Source organism: Chrysochloris asiatica, unplaced genomic scaffold (genome assembly GCF_000296735.1).
Source record: "Chrysochloris asiatica unplaced genomic scaffold, ChrAsi1.0 scaffold00058, whole genome shotgun sequence".
Classification (NCBI taxonomy): Eukaryota; Metazoa; Chordata; class Mammalia; order Afrosoricida; family Chrysochloridae; genus Chrysochloris; species Chrysochloris asiatica.
The window spans coordinates 17,671,548-17,693,297 of NW_006408576.1; the positions used below are offsets into that span (position 1 = coordinate 17,671,548).

General features: G+C 39.5%; 2 protein-coding genes across 2 annotated transcripts in view; both read left to right on the top strand.

Moving 5' to 3' along the window:
- Window positions 1-9,704, top strand: part of CPSF3 (cleavage and polyadenylation specific factor 3, 73kDa) — a 64,844-nt gene extending 55,140 nt beyond the window's left edge. Inside the window, exons 16-18 of the mRNA XM_006863983.1 lie at window positions 860-929; window positions 1,564-1,660; window positions 9,506-9,704. Coding sequence (XP_006864045.1) covers window positions 860-929; window positions 1,564-1,660; window positions 9,506-9,607 — 269 coding nt within the window. The 3' untranslated portion in view covers window positions 9,608-9,704. The remainder of the gene's footprint in view (window positions 1-859; window positions 930-1,563; window positions 1,661-9,505) is intronic.
- A 1,996-nt stretch (window positions 9,705-11,700) lies between these two features.
- IAH1 (isoamyl acetate-hydrolyzing esterase 1 homolog (S. cerevisiae)) overlaps window positions 11,701-21,750 on the top strand; it is a 17,499-nt gene continuing 7,449 nt past the window's right edge. The window contains exons 1-3 of the mRNA XM_006863984.1: window positions 11,701-11,807; window positions 14,246-14,298; window positions 17,045-17,193. Of these exons, the coding sequence (XP_006864046.1) occupies window positions 11,727-11,807; window positions 14,246-14,298; window positions 17,045-17,193 (283 nt within the window). The 5' untranslated portion in view covers window positions 11,701-11,726. The remainder of the gene's footprint in view (window positions 11,808-14,245; window positions 14,299-17,044; window positions 17,194-21,750) is intronic.

Sequence of the window (21,750 nt, forward strand, 5' to 3'; positions counted from 1 at the left end):
GGTATCTGACAGTGATCCACTGCTATTCATAAGGTTTTCGGTGACTAACCACCCAGAAGTAGTCTGCCTCTCCTTCCTAGTCATTCTTAGTCTGGAAGCTCAGCTGAAACCTGTCCACCATGGGTGACCCTGCTGGCATTGAAAATACTTGTGGTATAGCTTCCAGCATCACAGCAACATGCAAGCCACCCCAGTATGACAAATTGACGAGTCATAGTTTTCCACACTTTTGTTACTATGAATATTTAGGCTGTTAACATTCTTGAGCAGTTATTCATGTAGACATATATTTCATTTCTTATAGGTATTACTAGGTCAGTTGGTATTCTGTATTTAGCTTTTCGAAAAACTGTCAGTTTTAATTCTACTTGAAACTCATCGTCCTGAACCACCACATTTCTTTGTTTTGGAGAAAGTTAAGTAATTTAACTGACAAGTGATTGTAAATAGTACATTTTATAAAAGCTAACAGATGCTTTATATAGTAGAATGCTAAATTTAAGTAAGGCTTTAGAGAAGACATAAGAGAACTTTCAAGGTTGGATGTGCTGCCAGAATACCTGAAGTTATAATTTCACCCACTTCTGCTGATAACTGAAATGTGTAAAAGTCTAAGAAATCTTATAAATCAATTTTTTTTTAAAAAATGTAAAGAAATATTTGTGGCTCTTTTTAATAAGAGTATGAAATAAAATGACAAAATATTAATTTGTCTTAACTAGATGAGGGAGGTACTTGTCACTAAGAATTTCATAGTTAATCACTTTGACTTATTATACTGTATTTTAATTATTGATTTGGAAATTATTCTAAGTCGGAACTTGATCATTGAAGACTCTTGATTCTTTTTTTTTTCCAGGTGCAGTACAGAAGCCTTCTAAAAAATTAGAAATGCATGTTTATAGCAAAAGGTTGGAGATCATGCTCCAGTAAGTTTTTCACCCATTATTGCTTAATAGAGGGTAGTAAGTCCTGGATTCAAATGCTCTGGCCCAATCGCTGACTTCAGACAAGGTCACTTACAGGTTCCTGTTTTTCTGTCAGTAAAAAGCAGTTTGAACTGGGTTACCTCTCAAATCCCTTCCAGCTAGCCACACACTAGCTAGTTCCAAGTATATGAGACTAGCTTCATAAGTCACTTATCCATGAAATAAATTTTACATAAAATAAAGCCCTAGGGGATGGCATATTTAGCAAAGAGAAAAAATATTGTTGTTAAACACAAATATTAAAATCGGAACCTAATGTTTTATATATTTAAGTCCTAGTGTGGCACTGAGTTAATGAGCTGAACTGCAAGGTCGGCGGTTTACGCTCACCAGCAGCTCCTCGGAAACCCTATACAGGGTGGCTATCAGTTGGAACATATTTACTATTTACTTCTCTTTAAATGTCAATTCTTCAATAAGAGTGATTATCTTCTAGGCTCTTCTCAGTTAATCTGTAGATCAGGGGATATATAAAAGTAGGTAATATCGTACTAGGACCTATGTTCAATTTGGTATTCCTCTACCTATACATAATGTATTCTTCCACTAATGTTGTATTTTTGCTTATTTTAAGGGACATATTTGGTGAAGACTGTGTAAGTGTAAAAGATGGCTGTAGTCTTAGTGTCACAGTGGATGGAAAAACTGCAAATATAAACTTGGATACACGGGTATGTTCCATCTTACATTTCAAGAAATGTGGGAAATAATGTGAAGGAAGAAATATCCATGATCCATACCTAAAATTCTGACATTTCCTTCCAGTTTTGCCTTTGTTTTTTTGTTTTTCTATAATGTGGTATAGGTCTATATGAAGTATATATACAAAGTGGTATATATGCATCCTGTGCTTTTTTTGTTTTGTTCTGTCATTAAGTACTTTTCATGTTGGTATATACACATTTTTTATATTCCCACTGTACACCTTAATTTACTTTAGCATTTCTCTTGTTCGGTATCTAACTGATTCCAGTTTTTTTCAAAGAAGAAACAAGTAGCTTAAACATAGGATTATATAGTGTGTGTGGCCTGTGACCTCAAACTACCACATCTAGCTTAGCTATTTCACAAATACAAACATCTTCATTGCAGGGTTGGATATGAGCTTTAGAACAGTTCTGAACAAATAAACGTGTTTTAAAATTCTTTTTTATGTTCTTGGGCTATATAGATGTTTTGAGAAAAGATTAGTTGGTTGTTTAACCTCAGGAAAATAGTCTATGGACATGGACAAGTAATTCACTAGAGAAGAAATATACATAGGTTATAAACATGAAACAAATGGTTATATCTTCTAATAATTAGAGAAATGCATATTTAAAGTATGAGATACCAGTTTGCTTTTATTAGGATTAAGAAGAGTGATATGACCCAGTAATGGTGAAAAAATAGGGAAACAACTATGCCTGTGTGCTGTTATTAAGGAGGAGTGTAAATTAGGAAATACATTCTTTCTGTAAGGTCGTTTGGTGTTATGCATCAAAAGGCTTAAAATGATGAACACCTTTAACCTACAATTCTACCAAATTTGTGAAGACATTAGTAATTAGACAAGTGAGCAAGGATGTCTGTTATATCATTGATTAAAAACATTAAAAAACTACAATAAACCTAAATATGCGGGAGTAAAAAGCCAAACCAAACCCGCTGCTGTCAAGTCCAACTGTAAATCTTGACAGAAGCTGACAGTCTCATCTTTCTCCCAAGGAGCTGCTAATAGGTTTGAACTACCGACCTTGCGGTTATCAGTCCAATGCTTATCCTACAGGGAATATGTAAGAGTTGTTGCTGTGTGCCATCTAGTCATTTCTGACTCATAGCAACCCCATAGAGGGTTTCCAAGGTTATAGATCTCTATGGGAGCAGAAATCCCTTATCTTTCTCATGTGGATTCAAACCACTGACTCTGGTCAGGAACCCCCTACATCACCAAGGCTGTAGTGAAGCTTACATTTGGGGATACTAAATAAATTATGTATATTGTATACCCTTGTGAAAGATGCAGGAGGTGCAGTGGTTCAAATAAATATTCAACTGCTATTGGAAAGGTCAGCGGAGAAAGATGTGGCAGACTGCTTCTATAAATATTTACTGCTTCAGAGACTCCAGGGAGCATTTTAATTCAGTCTTCCAGGGACTGACAGCAACAGGTTTCGTTTGGTTTATTTTATGCTTTTTACATGGAATACTATCCTATTTATGTTCCATGCAAGTAGAAGGGTCTGTGGTATCTGTTCACTTTATGGTCTTATATAGACATCTGGTAGCGTAGTGGTTACGAATCGGGCTGCGAACCTTAAGGTCAGTGGTTCAAAACTACCAGCCGCTCCACGGGAGAAAGATGAGGCTTTCTACTCCCGTAAAGATTTACACCCTCGGAAACCCTGTACTGGGTCGCTATGGGTCGGACCCGACTCGATGGCACTTAATAACAACAACAACAACACTATATATAAAGTCATCAAGAGTGATGATGTATTATACACAGTTGTGTATATTTGTGCATTATTGATAGAAAAAAAGTCACAAAAGGAAATACAATCAATTATCCATTTTTGTTTAAAAGAGAAAATGTATAGATAAGGTTTAGACACTTGAATGAAGTGACTGAATTAAGAGTGTGTTTTCTTTCTTACATTTTTATATGGAACATTCATGTTGTGATAAAAAATAGTTTTAAACTATATAAACTGTTTTGCACAACTCAATATGAAGAGAAACAGCTGTAAACATCCATTAGTAACTCAAACATGGCCTGTACAAAGTATGAATCTAGGAAAATTAGAAATTATCAAAAATGAAATGGAACACATAAACATCTATATCTTAAGCATTAGTGAGCTAAAATGGACTAGTATTGGCCATTTTTAATCTGACAACCACACGGTTTACTATGCCAGGAATGACAAATTGAAGAGGAATGATGTTGCATTCATCGTCAAAAGGAACATATCCAGATCAGTCATGAGGTACAACACTGTCTGTGATAGGATAATTTCCATCCGCCTACAGGGAAGATTAGTTAATACCACTATTATTCAAATTTACGCACCAACCACTAAAGCCAGTGAGGATGAAATTGAAGAATTCTACCAACTTCTTCAATCTGAAATTGATCAAACATGCAATTAAGATGTATTAGTTATTACTGGTGATTGGAATGCAAAGGTTGGAAATAAAGAGGAAGGATCGGTAGTTGAAAAATATGGCCTTGGTGCTAGAAATGATGCTGGAGATCACATGATAGAATTCTGCAGAAACAATGATCTATGCATTTCAAATACCTTCTTTAGACAGAATTAGACATGACTATACAAACGGACCTCACCAAATGGAATACACAGAAATCAAATTGACTATATCTGTGGAAAGAGACAGTGGAATAGCTTCATATCATCAGCCAAAACAAGGCAGGGGCAGACTGTGGAACAGACCATCAATTATTGTTGTTGTTAAGTGCTGTCGAGTCAATTCTGACCCATAACGACCCTGTATAGGGTTTCCGAGGAGCAGCTGGTGAGCTTGAACCGCTGACCTTGTAGTTCAAACGGCTTTGCAGTCTGGCACATTAACCCACAGCACCACTCTAGGACTCCTTGATCATATGCAAATTCAGACTGAAGCTGAAGAAAATGAAAACAAGTCCACAAGAGCCAAAATATGACCTTGAATATATCCCACCTGAATTTAGAGATCAACTGAAGAACAATAGTTTGATACATTAAACACTAAAGATCAAAGACCAGAGGAGTTGTGGGATGAAATTAAGAACATCATACAGGAAGGAAGTAAAAAGTCATGAAGACGACGACAAAGAAGGAACAGATCAAAATGGATGTCAGATAGACAAGGAAATAGCCACAGAGGGCTAGAGCTGAGAGTGAAGCAGCCAACTGATAAGAAGTGAGGGGAGATGCACAAGAACATCCAAACGTGCAAATAGTACCCATTTGACCTACCCTCGATGGCTTGATAATCAGAACTCAACTAAAAGAAGATTTAAAAAAAAAAAATGTTTGCTAAAGGAAACGAGAGTAAATTGCTACAATTTGATGAATTTGACCTATACTCATGAAGATAGTAACTCAAATACCAGCAAAGATGGAATGAGTCTTCACATTAAGTGTCAATGCTATCCCCTCTGCACACAGGGTAGATAGGAACAAGCAACTTAGATATTGACTACCTAAAATGAGGGGGTGATCAAGGCACAAAGTGACTGGCTTACAAGGTTTCAAGAGGGGGTTTAAGAGTGTGGGGAGGAAGATAGAGTCCCCACTGAATAGTTTTCATCTTGTCTAGATGGGTCTGGGTAAAGAGATGGGGATAAGATTCTTAAGACTCAGTAGTGAGTAATAGTTATCATGACTAATTGGGACTGTCACAATTGTAAAGGTAGAAGAAGTTTTGTAACAAAACCAGAGGGATTAGTTAATCTTAGCAGTCCAGAAACAGGACCTTAGGACCATCAAAGTAGAAAAGCGCAAGCAGAATGTGGGACCCTATTGAGAGAAGCAGCAACACCAGAGAAGGAGGCAGAAATGGGGACATGGAGAGAGGGAGCAGCTGTGGACTCTAGATTCATGGAAAGAGAGGGACTGAGAGCTGGCAGCCAGTAGGCAGACTTGCAGAATGTGCCCTTTAATTATTTTATATGCCTGTGTTTAAAAAAAAAAAAAAAAGCTAAAGTGAATAGAGAGAATTATTATTATCTGATGGTACATGGAGGGTATTATAATCATTGTAATGAAACCAAGGTGTATGATTTGTTGAATGTAAAACTGGTGATATGCCCTGTAAACCTTTACTCAATTCACAATAAAAACTTAAAAAAAAAAGGATGTCAGAAAACAACTGAAACTTGCTCTCCAGTGTAGCGATGGCTAGAGCAAATGGGAAAAATGACAAGGTACAAGAACTGAACAGAAAATTTCAAAGGTCAACTTGAGAAGACAAAGTCAAATATTACAATGACATGTGCAAAGATCTGGAGTCAGAAAACCAAAAGGGAAGAACACACTCAGCATTTCGCAAGCTGGGGGACCTGAAGAAAAAATTCAAGTCTCAACTTTAGTTATTGAAGGATTCTCTGGGCAAAGTATTGAATGATGCAGAAATCATCAAAAGAAGATGGAAGGAATACACAGAGTCACTGTACCAAAAGGAAATGGTTGATTTTCAACCAATTCAAGAGGTATCATCATATGATCAAGAGCCAATGATACTGAAGGAAGAAGTCCAAGGTGCGTTGAAGGAATTGGCAAAGTACAAGGAACCAGGAATTGATGGAATAAAAACTGAAATCTTTCAAGAAAAGGAAGCGGCACAAGGGACACTCACTCATCTCTGCCAAGAAATTTGGAAGACAACTATCTGTCAAACTGATCGGAAGAGATCCATATTTGTGCCTATTCCAAAGAGAGATGACCCAACGGAATGTGGAACTCATCGGACAGTATCGTTGCTATCCCATGTGAGTAAAGTTTTACTAACGGTAATACAGAAATGGCTGCAAGCATACATTGACAAGAGAACTTCCAGAGGTTCAATCCGGATTCAGAAGAGGACATGGAAAGAGGGATATCATTGCTAATGTCCAATCAGCAGAGAATACCAGAAAGATGTTTACCTGTGCTTTATTGACTATGCAAAGGCTTTTGATTGTGTGGATCATGACAAGCTATGGACAACATTGCCAAGTATGAGTATTCCTGAACACTTAATTGTGCTTCTGAGGAATTTGTACATGGCCTAAGAGGCAGTTGTTCAAACAGAACATGGGAACACTGAATGGTTTAAAATTAAGAAAGCTACGGAAGAGATGCATAGTATCCGAAGGACCTGGGAGAGGAGGAGCAGAGGAAACAATCTTTGCTTGTCTGGGAATTAGTGTTGGATTACTGAATAAGTAAGGTTGTGCTGCTTTCTGCCTCAGTACTAACCAGTATGTTGCAAGTCATCAAAAAGTTCAAGAGGGATCCATCTCAAATTCTGGTAAAGAAGGAAACATTGGCCTTAGAAAGGATCCTTGTTCTACAAAAAAAAAAAAAACTGAAAGAAGAATTGGCAGTGGGGATCAGTTTGGGAGGAGAGCTGTGCCCTTAGACATTAAAGACAAGCAGATTGTAAGGATTTCACTGAAATGAAACAAAATGTGTATGAATTGTTCAATGGAAAACTGATCTGCTATGTGAACCTTCACCCATTCCACAATACAATGTTTAAAAGAAACAAGACAAATGGATTTTGGGTGACCTGAAGATGTCTACAACACAACATGAAGGAAATGCCAGTGAAGATGGCTGACTTGAGTGAATCCCTGGGATGAGAGCGTTCTGAGTGCAGTGCTCTCTGGGGCTGAGTTGGCGATCATAACACACACTGTGCTTTCTGAGGGGTAATATTTGAAGCTTGTCTCAATACTCATAAAAAATCAAACACAGATTTTGATAGGAACACAACGTTAGTCATAATCTCATGTGAGGAAGTTCCTCAATGTCTACCTTAGGAATTTATTTTGTAGTTTTGTAGCAATGGTTGTATTGAGTGTGCTTTGTCATTTAATAATATACTTGTTGACTAAAAGATATAAGTGCTGTATATAATTAGCCAGGTAGATGACCATATCTGCCTTTATTGTGTTAGTTATCAGCTTAAATAGGAAAAACTTTAAAATGTCTTTGTAAAGAAAATCTTTGAATTCACTTTGTTCTTATATTTTTCATTAGTAAAGTAACTTATTGTACTAAATGTGAGCTTTGCTAAACACTTGTTGTTGTTGTTGTTAAGTGCAATCGAGTCGGTTCTGACCCATAGCTACCCTGTGTAAGGGTTTCCAAGGAGCAGCTAGTGAGCTCGAACTGTCGACCTTGCAGTTCAAACGGCTTTGCAGTCTGGCGCATTAACCCACAGCGCCACACTAGCAACAGTTATATCCTAGGGTTAGATCCCAGACAAAAAGTCATATTGTATATTGAGTGTTTCTTAAATTAAATTTAATAAATTACATTTTCTTTTGGAAAAAAAAATTAAGAAAGGTGTGCGACAAGGTTGTGTCCTTTCACCATATTTATCCAACCTGTACACTAAGCACATAGTCCGAGAAGCTGGGTTCTATGAAGAAAAACAGGATTGGAGGAAGACTCATTAACAACCTGTGATATGCAGATGCTACAACCTTGCTTGCTGAAAGTGAAGAGGACTGAAAATACTTAACTGATGAAGATCAAAGAGCACAGCCTTCGGTATGGATTGCATCTTGATGTAAAAAAAAAAAAAATCCTCACTACTGGACTAATAAACAATGAGAAAAGATTGAAATTGTCAAGGACTTAATTCTTCTTGAATCAACCATCAGCACTCATGAAGGCAGAAGTCAAGAAATCAGAAGACATATTGCATTAGGCAAATCTGCTGCACAAGACCTTTTTTAAAATGTTGAAGAGCAAAGGTGTCAGCTTGAGGACTAAGGTGTGCCTGACCCAAGCCATGGTATTTTCAATAACTTCATATGCATGTGAAAGCTGGACAGTGAATAATGAAGACCATAAAAGAATTGATGCTTTTGAGTTATGGTGTTGGAGGAGAATATTGAAAGTGCCATGGGCTGCCCAAAGAACCAATAGATCTGTGTTGGAAGAGGTGCAGCCAGAGTACTCCTTGGAGGCCAGGATGGCCAAACTTCGTGCCTCACACTTCAGACATATTGTCAGGAGGGACCACTCGCTGGAAAAGTATATTATGTTTGGTAAGGTGGAAGGTCAGAGAAAAAGAGGAAGACCCCCAACAAGATGATTGGCAAAGTGGCAGCATCAGTGGGCTCAAGCGTGGCAACAATTGTGAGGTTGGCCCAGGACTGGGCAGTGTTTCTTTCTGTTGTACATATGGTCGCTAAGAGTCAGTAGCGACTCAATGGCACCTAACAACAACCTTTTTGTAGTTGAGTTGTAAGAATCAAGTAGATAATAATGATTAGTGAGTTTACATCAAATTTAATACAAAGTGTTGAGTAGATGATTATATCCATTACTTGCTAAGTAATTTGTGTTCCTTAGAGTAACTGGATCATAATGGGTTTTCAAGTAAATGTAGTTCAGTGGACTTTATTTTTTTCCACAAAAACATGAATCTTTAATTAGACCTAGCTATTATGCTCAGTCTATTTCTTAGTAAGGGCTGTCAGCAAGGTAGTCTTCTCACAAGTATGCAGTGCAGCTAGGCTAGGTCGTGATATTCAGCCCTACTATGACCAGAGCTCTGGAAGCGTAGTGGTTACCAGTTGGGCTGCTAACCTCAATGTCAGCCGTTCCTTGGGAGAAAGATGTGGCTTTCTGCTCCCGTAAAGATTGACAGCCTTGGAAACCCTATACAGGTTTTGCTTTGAGTTGGAACCAACTTCACAGCACATAACCATAATGATTTCTCTCCTTACAGGAAATGTTTTTTCATAATTGGTCTTCTATTTAATAATTCTAGACTCTTTAAGTTGAATGGCATATTTTTGCTTTTGCTTTCAGACTGTAGAATGTGAAGAAGGAAGTGAAGATGATGAATCCCTCCGAGAAATGGTGGAACTGGCTGCACAAAGACTTTATGAGGCCCTTACCCCAGTTCACTGATAACCTTATATCTCTGTATACATTAAAACTTTTTTTTAAATGGGTGACTGTATTTCTGTTACTAAAATGCATTTGTTTCTCTGGGGTAGTCTATTTACTATTGACACAGTTGCTGTTAAGTTTCCATGGATTCAGTCCGCAACTCACTGCAACCTCATGGACAATAAAATCAAACTGCTGTGATTCATAAGGTTTTCACTGGCTGCTTCTCCACCACCACCTGGGAGTAGGTTGCCAGGCCTTTCTTCCTAATCTATGACAGTCTGGAAGCTCCAGTGAAACCTGTTCAGTATACAGCAACACAAAAGTCTCTACAGGTGGTGGCTACACATAAAATCAGACCTGGAATAGAAAGTCTCCTGCATGGGAGGCTAGAATTCTACCACTGAAACACCAGTGGCCCCTCTTTTGACATTAAATAGCTTTTATTCCAACCACTTGGCTACTGCTAAACTACCAATAAATTTACTCATTCTAGAGCTAAGGAGCTCAGGTGGTGCTAGAGGATAAGCACTAGACTTTGCTAACTGCCATCAGATCCACCAGCCACTCCCTGGGAGAAAGCTGAGGACACCTGCTCCAGTAAAGGTTTACAGCCTTGGAAACCCTATGCAGGTGGAAATATACTCAATAGCAATGGGTTTGGGTTGCTTTGGTTATTAAGTATATTACCCATTATTTTAGAACTTTACTGAATCTATTTCCAGGCATGTGTATCTCATTGAAACCTTTCAGATCTGTTCATATCAACTGAGTTTACCTTACTGTACTTTTTAAGGAAAGAAAACACATAGTCATATCCATATTCTAAATATGAATTTTTAAATTATCACATCAAGTTGTAAACCCACTTTCTCGGTTTTTTTCTCTTCTGGCACTTGCCAAATTGCTTGAATCTGTCTTCATCTCCACTGCCGCCTTCTAAGTTCAAGTCACTCTAAATTCCCGCAGTAATCTCCCTTCTTTCATACTTGATTTCTAAAAAAACACAAATCTGACTCAAGTCTAAAATCCTGCTTAAAATCCTTCAGTGTCTCCTTCATGACAGAACTAATGTCCAAACACCGTAACTTGGCCCACCTGGGGAGTATTAAGAAATTGCTGATGGAGTCCTGGTGTGGCACTGCAAAATAATCACGGGACGGCTGACCCCAACATAAGTGGTTCAAACCCACCAGTCACTCGTTGGAAACCCTCTATAGGATCACTGAGTAGAAACAACTGGAAGGCATTTTACAACACCTACCAACAGAAATTGTTGGTCTGCAGCAACCTTTAGGTATTTTTAAAGCTCTCCAGATGATTTTAACATGAACCCTGGTAATACCAGACTCTAGTTTGGGTGATGCTCTGCAACATCCCACCTGCACACCAGCTGCAATAATTCAAGCCACAGAAAGGTATCTCAATCTTTATAAAACTCACTGCTGCTCCTCTTACCCCTCTGATTTTAATCTTTAGTTCAGTTGTTTTAGGACTTCTGATCTGTTTTATCCTGGTCTTCACACCTCATTCCACAGATCAAAATGTTCAATAAATAACATCAATTTTAAGGCGTGATTAAGGAATTTCTTTGAACAACTCTGCCACAAGTCATATTATTGCCACTTGGTGAAACATCTAAACCGTTTATTTTTTGTTGTTTTTTGTTTTTTAGAAACCGCTTCAGGCCATGTGTGATTTTGGATTCGATGGCTGCACTTTGCTTTCACGGTAAGTTTTCAACTGGGGAAACTAGCAGATGACACTGTGGCAAGAGGAGCAAGTAGGTAAGCTGCTGAACTGAGGTCCTCAGTGGTGCTCTCTCTCCGTGGTGAAGGTGCCGGCGGCCCAGAGCAACATTCTAGACTCGTGGTCTGACTCCCCGTGAAAGAGGTCTCCTTCCAAGCGTCCTGCTACACCCACACTTTCAGGCAACGTCTTGTGTCTTTCCCCAAGAGCGCAAAGCCGCTACTACTTGCGAGCTATCGCTCATCTTAAAAACGACTAGCACTCCCTCTTGCTGGCCACCAACGGAACCAGCTTACTGCACTCGGAAGACAAGGATTCTAGTGGTAGAGCGCGGGCGGGGGCACTCGCCCGGATATCCGGCCTCGCCCCGCCTCCCGCGACCTCAGCCATGGCGGTGTGTGAAGCCGTGAGCTGTGGGAGTTCACTGCGTTGGCCTCGCGTGTTACTATTTGGAGACTCCATCACCCAGGTACCGCCGGCCCGGTTTCCTGGTCTGACCTGGTGCCACTCTCCCATCAAATCCCTTAACTCTCAAGTGGCCTGCGTTCTCGGTGCCCTCGGTTTCTTTGGGCGCCGCGAACGCTCCCGGCCTGGTCTGTTGTCACAAGCTCTTGACTCGCTTTACTGCCCCAATGTCTCCCCACTAAGTCCAGTAGGCTGTTTTAAGATTCTCAAGGCCAGCTTTCTCCATAATGCCCCGCTTTTCCACCTGAGGTCTTTTTTGTAATGCTTCCACCTTCCTGTTAATGATGCCAATGAAGGCGTTCTTTCTTTAGTAATATCCCGACAGTGGTTCTTAGTTACTATCTTAAGGGACAATGATATGTTCGAGGTTTACGCAATACGTTCATATGCGTTTCCATTTAGCTTCGTAGCTCTGTCGCTGTTTTACAGATAACAGGTCTAGGGAAGGGTGGATACTTGTCCAGGTCATGCCCTAATGACAGGCTGAGCTCAGCCTGAATTCCGTTGCCCTTTCCGTTCTGCGTCATTTCCCGTAGGGATTCTGTGAGGACCTGGTGACAGGAGATGGACTACCATCCGCAAGGTCTTGGTTCAAACTCACCACAGCCACTCCACAGTAGAAATGAGGTTTTTCTGCTCGTGTACATACAGACTTAAACAGCCTCGCAAACCTTAAGGGACCGTTCTATTCTGTCCTGTGGGTCACAGTCTGAATTACTTGATGGCAGTGAGTTTGAATTGTTTGTTTTGTACAAATTGAGGTGCTCTGCTTTCATTTTACTGTCGCCAGTAACTGCTCTTTTCCAAAAAAAATGTGGCTTAGTCGTCCTCAGACAGGAACCGAGCTTGTTTGTTGTCTGCCGCACACTGAGCTGATCATCATGCTCCATCAACCCCGGAAGTTCATCCAAGGGGGCCAAATGCACAGCCCGTGGTGGCTGAGTCACTTCCTGCCTGCTTTCTCCAGTCTGCACCCTCACTGCAGAAGTCACCGTAGTGCTTCTGCTAGGGGAACACTTTTTAAGTCAGGAAAATAAAATGCTTTCAAAAATAAAGTGGAAAAAGGTAATCTTTTTATTCAAGATCATTTCAGCTCACTTGTAAGAAAAAGTTGTAGGAGATAAATGTTCTGTTGTTGCGAAGTGCCGTCGAGTGGATCCCGACCCGTAGCGACCCTGTATAGGGTTTCCAAGGAGCAGCTGGTGAGCTTAAACCACCGACCTTGCAGTTCAAACGGCTTTACAGTCTGGCGCATTAACCCACAACGCCACATCAGGACTCCTACATGTTCTGAGAGGGAGTAAAATTTTGTAACATTTCAGGTATGACTTCCTGAAGCAATATGACTTTGTAAGTAATTGCTGTCATTAACTTTAGCATTTGGAGAAGTAAAAGACCTTCCAAATTCCAAGTGAATTGAATTTTATAATAGTAAACCATCTATTTTCTAATTATCCTTTCATGTATGGACACAGGTCTTCATTATCTCACTGAACACATATGTAGGTTTTGTCGCTTACACATTGATTTTTTAAAGTAGTTTTTTTCTAGATAAGAATAACTAACATTGTGGTGGTGGTATCTGGTATTAGTTGACTCCAGCTTGGCAACCGTATGCATGCTGGTGGGTTTGAACTGTTGACCTTCCAGTTAGCAATCCAGTGCTTATCCTATAGCACCACACTAGAACTACTCCGCAGAACTTTCCAAGTTGTGACTGGGGAGAAGCAGATCACCCGATCTCCCTTCCAAGGTGCCTCTGTGTGGTTCCAACCACCAACTTTTTGGCTAGTAGTTGAGTGCTTAACTGTTTGCACCACCCAAGGGGCTCCTGACTAACAATGCCAAACTAAAAACAAACTCATTGCAGTCCAGTCCAGTCCAGTCCAGTGCTCACTGACCCTATAAGACAGGGTAGAACTGCCCCATCAGGTTTCCAGAACTGTGATCTTTAAGGAAGATTTACTGCTACATCTTTTCTCTTTGAGTGCCTGCTGGGCACCCTTCAAATCACTGACCTTTCTGTTAACTGCCAAGCACATTACTTCTCCACCATCAGGGCTCCTTGACACTAATTTGTTAAGTGCTATCAAGTGGTTCCAACTCATAACAACCCTGTTTAGGGTTTCCAAGGAGCAGGTGGTAGGTTTAACCGCTGACGTTGTGGTTCACAGTCCAGTGCTGATCCTACAGTACCACACCTAAAAGTCTCAGTAAAATGTAAATGAGTCATTCAAATTCAATTTATATAGAAAAAATATATACTGCTTATTTCCAGAGTGCTACTAAAGTGTAGCTATGATAATCCGTAAAATGAGAGCTCCCCTCAGTAAATCAAAGGATGGTCAAGAAGTGTAAAGAGAAAACAAGAATTGGTAATTAAAATTCCCTTCATTAAAATGTTTTACTTATGTGGATAAGTAGTAATGGGCTTTTCTTCAGTTTTCTTTTCAGCAGGGTGGATGGGGAGCATCACTGGCAGACAAGCTGGTCAGGTGAGAAAAGTTTTGGATTGATACTTGAGCATTTGATAGAAAGTGTAATTGTATCTCAAGAAAAGAGAAAGAGGGTAAATTATACAGTTTCAAACAGTAAATGGCTAGCCAAGGACAGAGTGAGGTTTGAGCCCAAGCAATCTGACTCTAGTACCTTGTGGTTTTACTGCTACACCAGACTAAGGATGAAGCTGTTTTGCCACAGACTGACTAACCCAACAAACTGATGTAAGATAGACTCATCCTATCAGAAGTCTAGTGGATTTCATCTTATCATTGTAAGTGATTGAACTTTTAAAAATGGCTAGTCAGCTTTATGTAATCATTCACATAAAAACACTAAGATTTTTACTAAGGAATAAATGTAGTTGAGCTTTTGTACGTTCCCAAGACTTATGAAATGCTACCTGAGCTTTCTGAGTAGTGTCATAAAAATGAGTCCCTCCTCCTGCTGCTCTCTTTGGGATCAGCTGCCTGGCATTATCGTCTCCACAGTCACTCATTGGTGCTCTAGCATTTCTGCCTACTTATTTATACCAGGGGCCTTTAAAAAGTTTGTGGGAAAATGGAATGAAAACATACTGGAATTTTCCCACAAACATGTTGAAGCCCTTTGTATTGCAAATATTATTTCTTATCTTTAAGACAACCTATTACAAAGTATCAAGAGTTCCCATTTTACAGATAAGGAAATTAAGGCCAAGGGAGCTTAAGTAGTTTGTTTTTTCTAAGTCCATGCAGCTGATGCGTGCAGATGTGTTTTACGTAGGCCATCTAATCACTGAACTATATTGAAGACTGTAGGGAGGGCCCTGCAGTTAGGAAATGGCAGAGCTCGAATTTGAACCCAGTCCTGCCCAACCTAGCCCAACCTAAATCCTATGAGGAGGCTTCAAAAGTTTGTGAGAATATAGAACTGAAAGATAATGGAATTTTTCCACAAGCTTTTTGAAGCACTCTTGTATTTGGGAATTTGAACCACACACCAGAATGAACTACATCAATTTGCTAACCATAAAATGAACACAAAGTTTGATTTTTAAAACATTTTATTATGGACAACTTCAAAAATCTTCAAAAGCAAATAAAGTAATGTAATTAACCCATTTGCCCAACCTCTTGCCATGGATTATTTTGGAGCAAATCCCAGATCATATAATTTTACCAAATGATAATTGCATACCTCTGATGTAACTGATAAGGAACCTTGGTGGCTTAGTGGGTTAAGAACAAGATCAGCAGTTCAAACCCACCAACCACTCCATGGGAGAACATAACCGTTCCCGTAAAGATTTATAGTTTCAGAAACCCTGTCCTATAGGGTTCCTCTCAGTCTGAATGGACTCAATGAGCCACAGTAGAGTTTGAATATAATTGCCAGTGTGGTAAGCTTGTTCCCTTTTAGTTGATTTTGCCTCATAGTTACCCTACCGGACAGAGTAGAACTGTCTCAGGGTTTCCAGTGCTGTAATTCTCAGGGAAGCAAAGTCCACCACATTGTTCTCCTGCAGAGTTGCTTGGTGTTGTGTTCTTTTGTGCCATTGAGTTAGTTCTGAAGGAGCTCTGGTAGTGTAGTGGTTACGAATCGGACTGCGAACCTTAAGGTCAGCAGTTTGAAACTACCAGCTGTTCTGCAGGAGAAAGATGAGGCGTTCTGCTCCTGTAAAGATTTACAGCCTCGGAACCAACTCCACGGCACAAAACCACTAACACCATGTGATCCTGTGTAGGGTTTTTGAGAGCAACTAGTGGGTTTGAACTGTAAACCTTGCAGTTGAAAGTCCAATGTTTATCCTATGGTGCCATACCAGTGTTCTGGTATTGAATTTTTGTTATATACCATGGAGTTGGTTCCAACTCCTAGCAACTGTATATAGGCTGTAAATCTTTACTGGAGCAGAAAGCCTCATCTTTCTCCTGCGGAACAGCTGGTAGTTTCGAACTGCTGACCCTGAGGATGGCAGCCTGATTCGTAACCACTACACTACCAGAATGTGTTATCAAACTTAATCATGAACTTTTGTTATGATAACTTTATATGTAGGGAGCTAAGTAACATGCCAAACTGGCTTAAACTGAAACAAAACTAATTATTATACTAAAATTATTTAATTTAAACAAAATGAAATGCCTTCAAAATACTCCATGCATTTGTCCTAAACAATTGGGCTGCTAACTGCAAGTCAGCAGTTTAAACCCATGCGCTGCTCTGTGGGAGAAAGATAAGACTATTTGCCCCCATGAAGATTTACAGTCTCAGAAGCCCACATTGGCAGTTCTACTGTGCCCTATAGAGCTGCTGAGAGTCACAGTTGACTTGATGGCTGTGGGATGATGGTAGTGAAACCATTATTGCATTTGAGTTTCAGTTTATTAGTGACTTTCGACATAAGATACTAGCCCAGATTAATATCTGCTTGTCATAAATTTCACTTCAAAAACTGTTCCATGCATAAAATCATAGCCCCTTTGCAGACTGAATCATAGCCCCTTTTTACAAAATGATTCATAGCCTCTGTCATTTGGAAGTAAGATGTGTTTACCTATATACATGAACTACTTAAGGAAGAATGGCATGCTCCAAGCATTTTCTTGCTTTTATCAAAGTGAAACCTGGGCTGTTTCACAGCTGTGGGACCCTAGCACAGATCCCGTGCCTAGAGAGCACGCCCTCACTAAAGATTGGCTAAATAAGGTAATACATCGTTCTTTGCCTACTGCTGATCTTAAAAATTTTTCATTTCAGAAAATGTGATGTTCTGAATCGTGGATTTTCGGGTTACAATACCAGATGGGCCAAAATTATTCTTCCAAGATTAATCAGGAAAGGAAACAGTTTGGACAACCCTATAACAGTTACAATTTTCTTTGGTGCCAATGACAGTGCTTTAAAAGGTAAAAGCATTTTTGTGTTTTTCTAGCTTGTTGTAAATTATATTTACTTAAGGTAAACTTAAATTTATGTACTGCTTTCAGTTGTTTACATATCTCCCAATAGATAACTGTTGCAGAGCTTATAAATGAGGTCCCTGAGCTCACTTAGGTGTGTTTCTTCTGGCTTTAATGTTGGTAGATTTTATTGCTGACTCATATCTACATGCTCTTGGTTGTTGGTAGACCTAAAATGTCGTGTTTTAATGTGTTCTAAAGCCTCCTTAGTAGTGCAGTACTAAGTTGCTAATTCATTCTCTCTTTAACTGATGTAGTTGGCAGTTGTTGTGTGCTATTGAGTCAATTCTGACTCATGGCCACCCCCTGGGTTACAGAGTCAAACTGCTTCATAGGGTTTTCTTGGCTATAATCTTTAGAAAAGCAGAACATCAAAAACTAACCACCAATCTTTTGGTTACCAGTGCAAACCATTGCACCACTCAAATTGTCCTCATACGGTTTTAATTATACTGATTAAAAAGGAGTACAGGTGGTCCCTATTTACAATGCTGAACTTAGGACCATCTGGGGGGTTGTTTACTACATACGATGTTAAAATGTATCTGTAAGTGTATGTGTACTGCTTCCATCCCACAAAGACTAAAAGATACTGATAATAAAGGCAGTCATAATGAAAACTTAAGAAGAGCGAGCTTTGACTTAGAACTGATTTATTCTCATGGAGTCATCAGAACAGAACCGCATCGTGAGTCAGGGGTTCCCTGTGCTGGTGGAGGGCAGCAGCAGATTTGAACTAGGTTCATGCTTGAATTCTGGGTGTTGGTAAACCTGGATTCTGAAAAGGAGATGTGTGTCTTCATGTTTCCTGAAGAACTGCTGCTGCAACTGGAAGAAACACCGTGTGCAGGCTGTATCCTTTCAAAGGATAAAGAGGGAAAAAATACCGGTTATTTTGGAAAACTGCATAGGCCTATTACCTCAGAACAAACACCAACTAGTCTGCTGTTTATGGGCCTATGGGGGAATTCCCAAGTGAGCCACGCAGCCCAAGATACAGGAAGGGTCAACTGTTAATTGCAGCACAAAGAATCCTTACTGCCTCTGAGAAAGCTTATATTAAGTACAGGTGTTAGTAGAGACTATACATTAATGATTTTGAATAAGTGAAGTCAGTTCTTCACTTTACTATTGTACCAAAACAAATTTGGAATGAATTAACATAATTAGATATAAGGAAGGAAATGTCATAGAACAGAATTTTTAAAACCTTGTTTCAATTTTAAGACAAGAGAAAAACACTTCCTAAGCACAAAAACCTAGACAGTCCAAGTTTCACTAAAGGCATTGGTGAGAAATAAGGCTCCAGAAATTGACAAAATACCAACTGAAATGTTTCAACAAACTGAAGGAGTACTGAAGGCTCTCACTCATCTGTGCAAGAAATTTGTAAAATAGCTACCTGGTCAACTGAAAGGAAAAGATCCATATTTGTGTCCATTCCAAAAAAAGGTGAACCATTGGAATGTGGAAATCATTGAACAATATCATTGATATCACATACAAGTAAAAATCTGAAGATATTTCTAAAATGGTTGCAGCATTACATTGAAAGGGAATCGTCAGAAATTCAGAGATTCAAAAGAGGACTTAGAACAAGGAATATCACTGCTGATGTAAGATGGATCTTTACTGAAAGCAGAGACTATCAGAAAAATGTTTACATGTGCTTCATTGACTATGCAAAGGCATTCAGTTTTGTGCATCATAACAAACTATGACTAACATTACAAAGAATGGGTACTTGTTATAACAGAGCAAGGAGATACTGAATGGCTTAAAATCAGGAAAGGTGTGTTCCAGGGTTGTATCCTTTCACCATACTTATTCAAACTGTATTCTGAGCAACGAATCTGAGAAATCTGGATTATATGAATGATATGGCGTCATAATCTGAAGAAGATTTATTAATAAAATGACACAACTTTGCTTGCTAAAAACCAAGAGGACTTCAAATATTTACTGATGGAGATCAAAGAGTACTGCCTTCAGTATGGGTTGTACCTCAGTGTAAAGAAAATGAAAATTCTCACACTGAACCAATAAATAAAACCATGATAAAACAGAAATACCGAAGTTGTCAAAGACTTCACTTTGCTTGCATCCACAGCCAACACTCATGAAAGAATCAGTTAAGAAATCAAATGATGTATTAAGCAAATCTGTTGCAAAAGACCTCATTAATGTGTTCAAGAGCAAAGAGGTCAGTTTGAGGATGCACCTGACCCAAGCTATGGTTCTTTCATATGCATTTGAAAGTTGAACAGTGAATAAGGAAGACCATAGGAACATTTGAATTATGAGGTTGGAGAAGAATATTGAAAGTACCATGTACTGCCACAAGAAGAAACAAATCTGTCTTGGAAGTACAGCCGGAATGCAAAGTTGGTAAGAATTTGCCATGCTTTGGACATGTTATCAGGAGGGAACAGTCCCAGGAAAAGGACATCATGTTTGGTAAAGTGGAGGGTTGTAGAAAAAGAGGAAGCCCAACAAGATGAATTGATAAAGTGGCAGCAACAATGGGACATAATGATTATAAGGATGGCACAGGACCGGGCAGTGCTTGTGCAGAGGGTTGGTATGAATTGAAACCGATCTGACAGAGCTAGCAACAACTAAGCATAAAAACAAGGTAGGGAAGGCACAAAGAAAATAACTAGGTCTATGACATAAATTCAAAACCACTTACATCATAAAAATCTTGAAAAAGAAAATAACACGCTGAGAAAATATCTGCAAAAAGTATGCCAGACCAATACACAAGAAGTGGGGAGGGGTGGAAGAACAAGGTAGATAGGGAAACACTGCTACAGATTTGCATGGTCTAAATGAGACAGAGGTAAATAGTGATGCATGCTCAACCTTGGAACAACAGGGCTCTGTGATATAGGGATCAAGGCATAGTCTGAAGAGGGGAAAGAATACTAAGATACTTGACTGTCTTTTGAATGTTGGTTTCCCTTGCCTATTATTATAAAATAGACACTTGAGTGGGATAGAAAGGATATCAAGAAACACGAGTACAAAAAGCTTATAAGCCCATCTTCAGCCTATAACTAATACCTAGAATACCTAAAAGGGGTTCTAGAACTTGTCCAGTGAAATAGGTCTCGTGTGGAGCCTATGTACTGTATAGGACCTTAGATGGAATCTTGAGCCCCATCTAGAACTTTCTGAGGTGGGACATTCCCACTAGAAAGGACAAGTAGACCAGCCTGGAACAGCTGGAGCAACAGAAGATATATCTTCATAGAAAGATCAGCAGAAAAAACCCAAAACAATAATAGCAATATTATTGGCTACTACAATAAGCAAGTTGTTCACCAGGAAGCCATCATCAAGGCAAGCAACCAAGTCCCTTCAGGACAAACTCCCTTCTAAGACTGAAACTCAAAGGGAACACATGAGCTGGCATGTAACCGTGCTGTCGACCACATTGGTCTACTGGTGAGTGCAAGAGGGGGAAAGATAGCAATAAAGATATGGGCCAAATTTGACCACGGTGCATAGTCTCCTGTCGTCCTGGAGATGAGAGACAGAAGAAGAAGGGCTGGTTGGTCCCAAGTGTGGTGAGACTTGGGGACACCTGAGCCCTTGGACAAGGACATAGCCAAGGGGACTAGAGCTGAGAGTGAAGCATCCATCTGATATGAAGTGAGTGGAGACACACAAGAACACCTAAATTTGCAGATAGTATCTATTGGACCTCGATGGCTTGATAATATGAACTTGACTAGAGGAAGATTAAAAAAAAAAAAAAACAACAATTTTTGATAAAGGAAACAAGGGTAAATTGCTACAATTTGATGAAATTGACCTATACTCGGAGGTAGTAACTCAAAATACCAACAGAGAGGGAAGGAGTCTTAGACATTGGCTACATAAAATGAGGGGGCGATAAAGGTGCGAAGAGACTAGCTTACAAGTCTGCAAGATGGAGTTTAGTTTAAGAGTGTTTGGGGGAAGATAGAGTCCCTCTGAATAGTTTTCATCTTGTCTAGATGGGTCTGGTGAAAAGAGACGGGATAAGATTCTTAATGATTCAGTAGTGAGTAATTGTTATCATGATTATTTGCACCTGTCACAATTGTAATAGAAGTTTTGTAACAAAAATGGGGGAGTAGTTAATCTTACAGAAGACCCTAGGACCATCAAGGGAGAAGAGCACAAGTGGAATATGGGACCTTATCCAGAGACGTAGTAACACCAGGGATGGAGGCAGAGATGGGGACATGGAGAGAGGGAGCAGCTTAGGACTCTAGATTCATGAAAAGAGGGGGACTAAGAGCTGGCGGCCAGGAGGCAGACTTGCAGAATGTGCCCTTGGGTGGTTATATATGCCTGAGTGTTGAAATACTGTTAACTGATGGTACATGGAGATTATATAATCATTCATTGTAGTGAAACAAAGTACTAAGTATATGATTTGTTGAATGTAAAACTGATGATCTGCCCTGTAAACTTTCACTCAATTCACAATAAAAACCTTAAAAATAATAT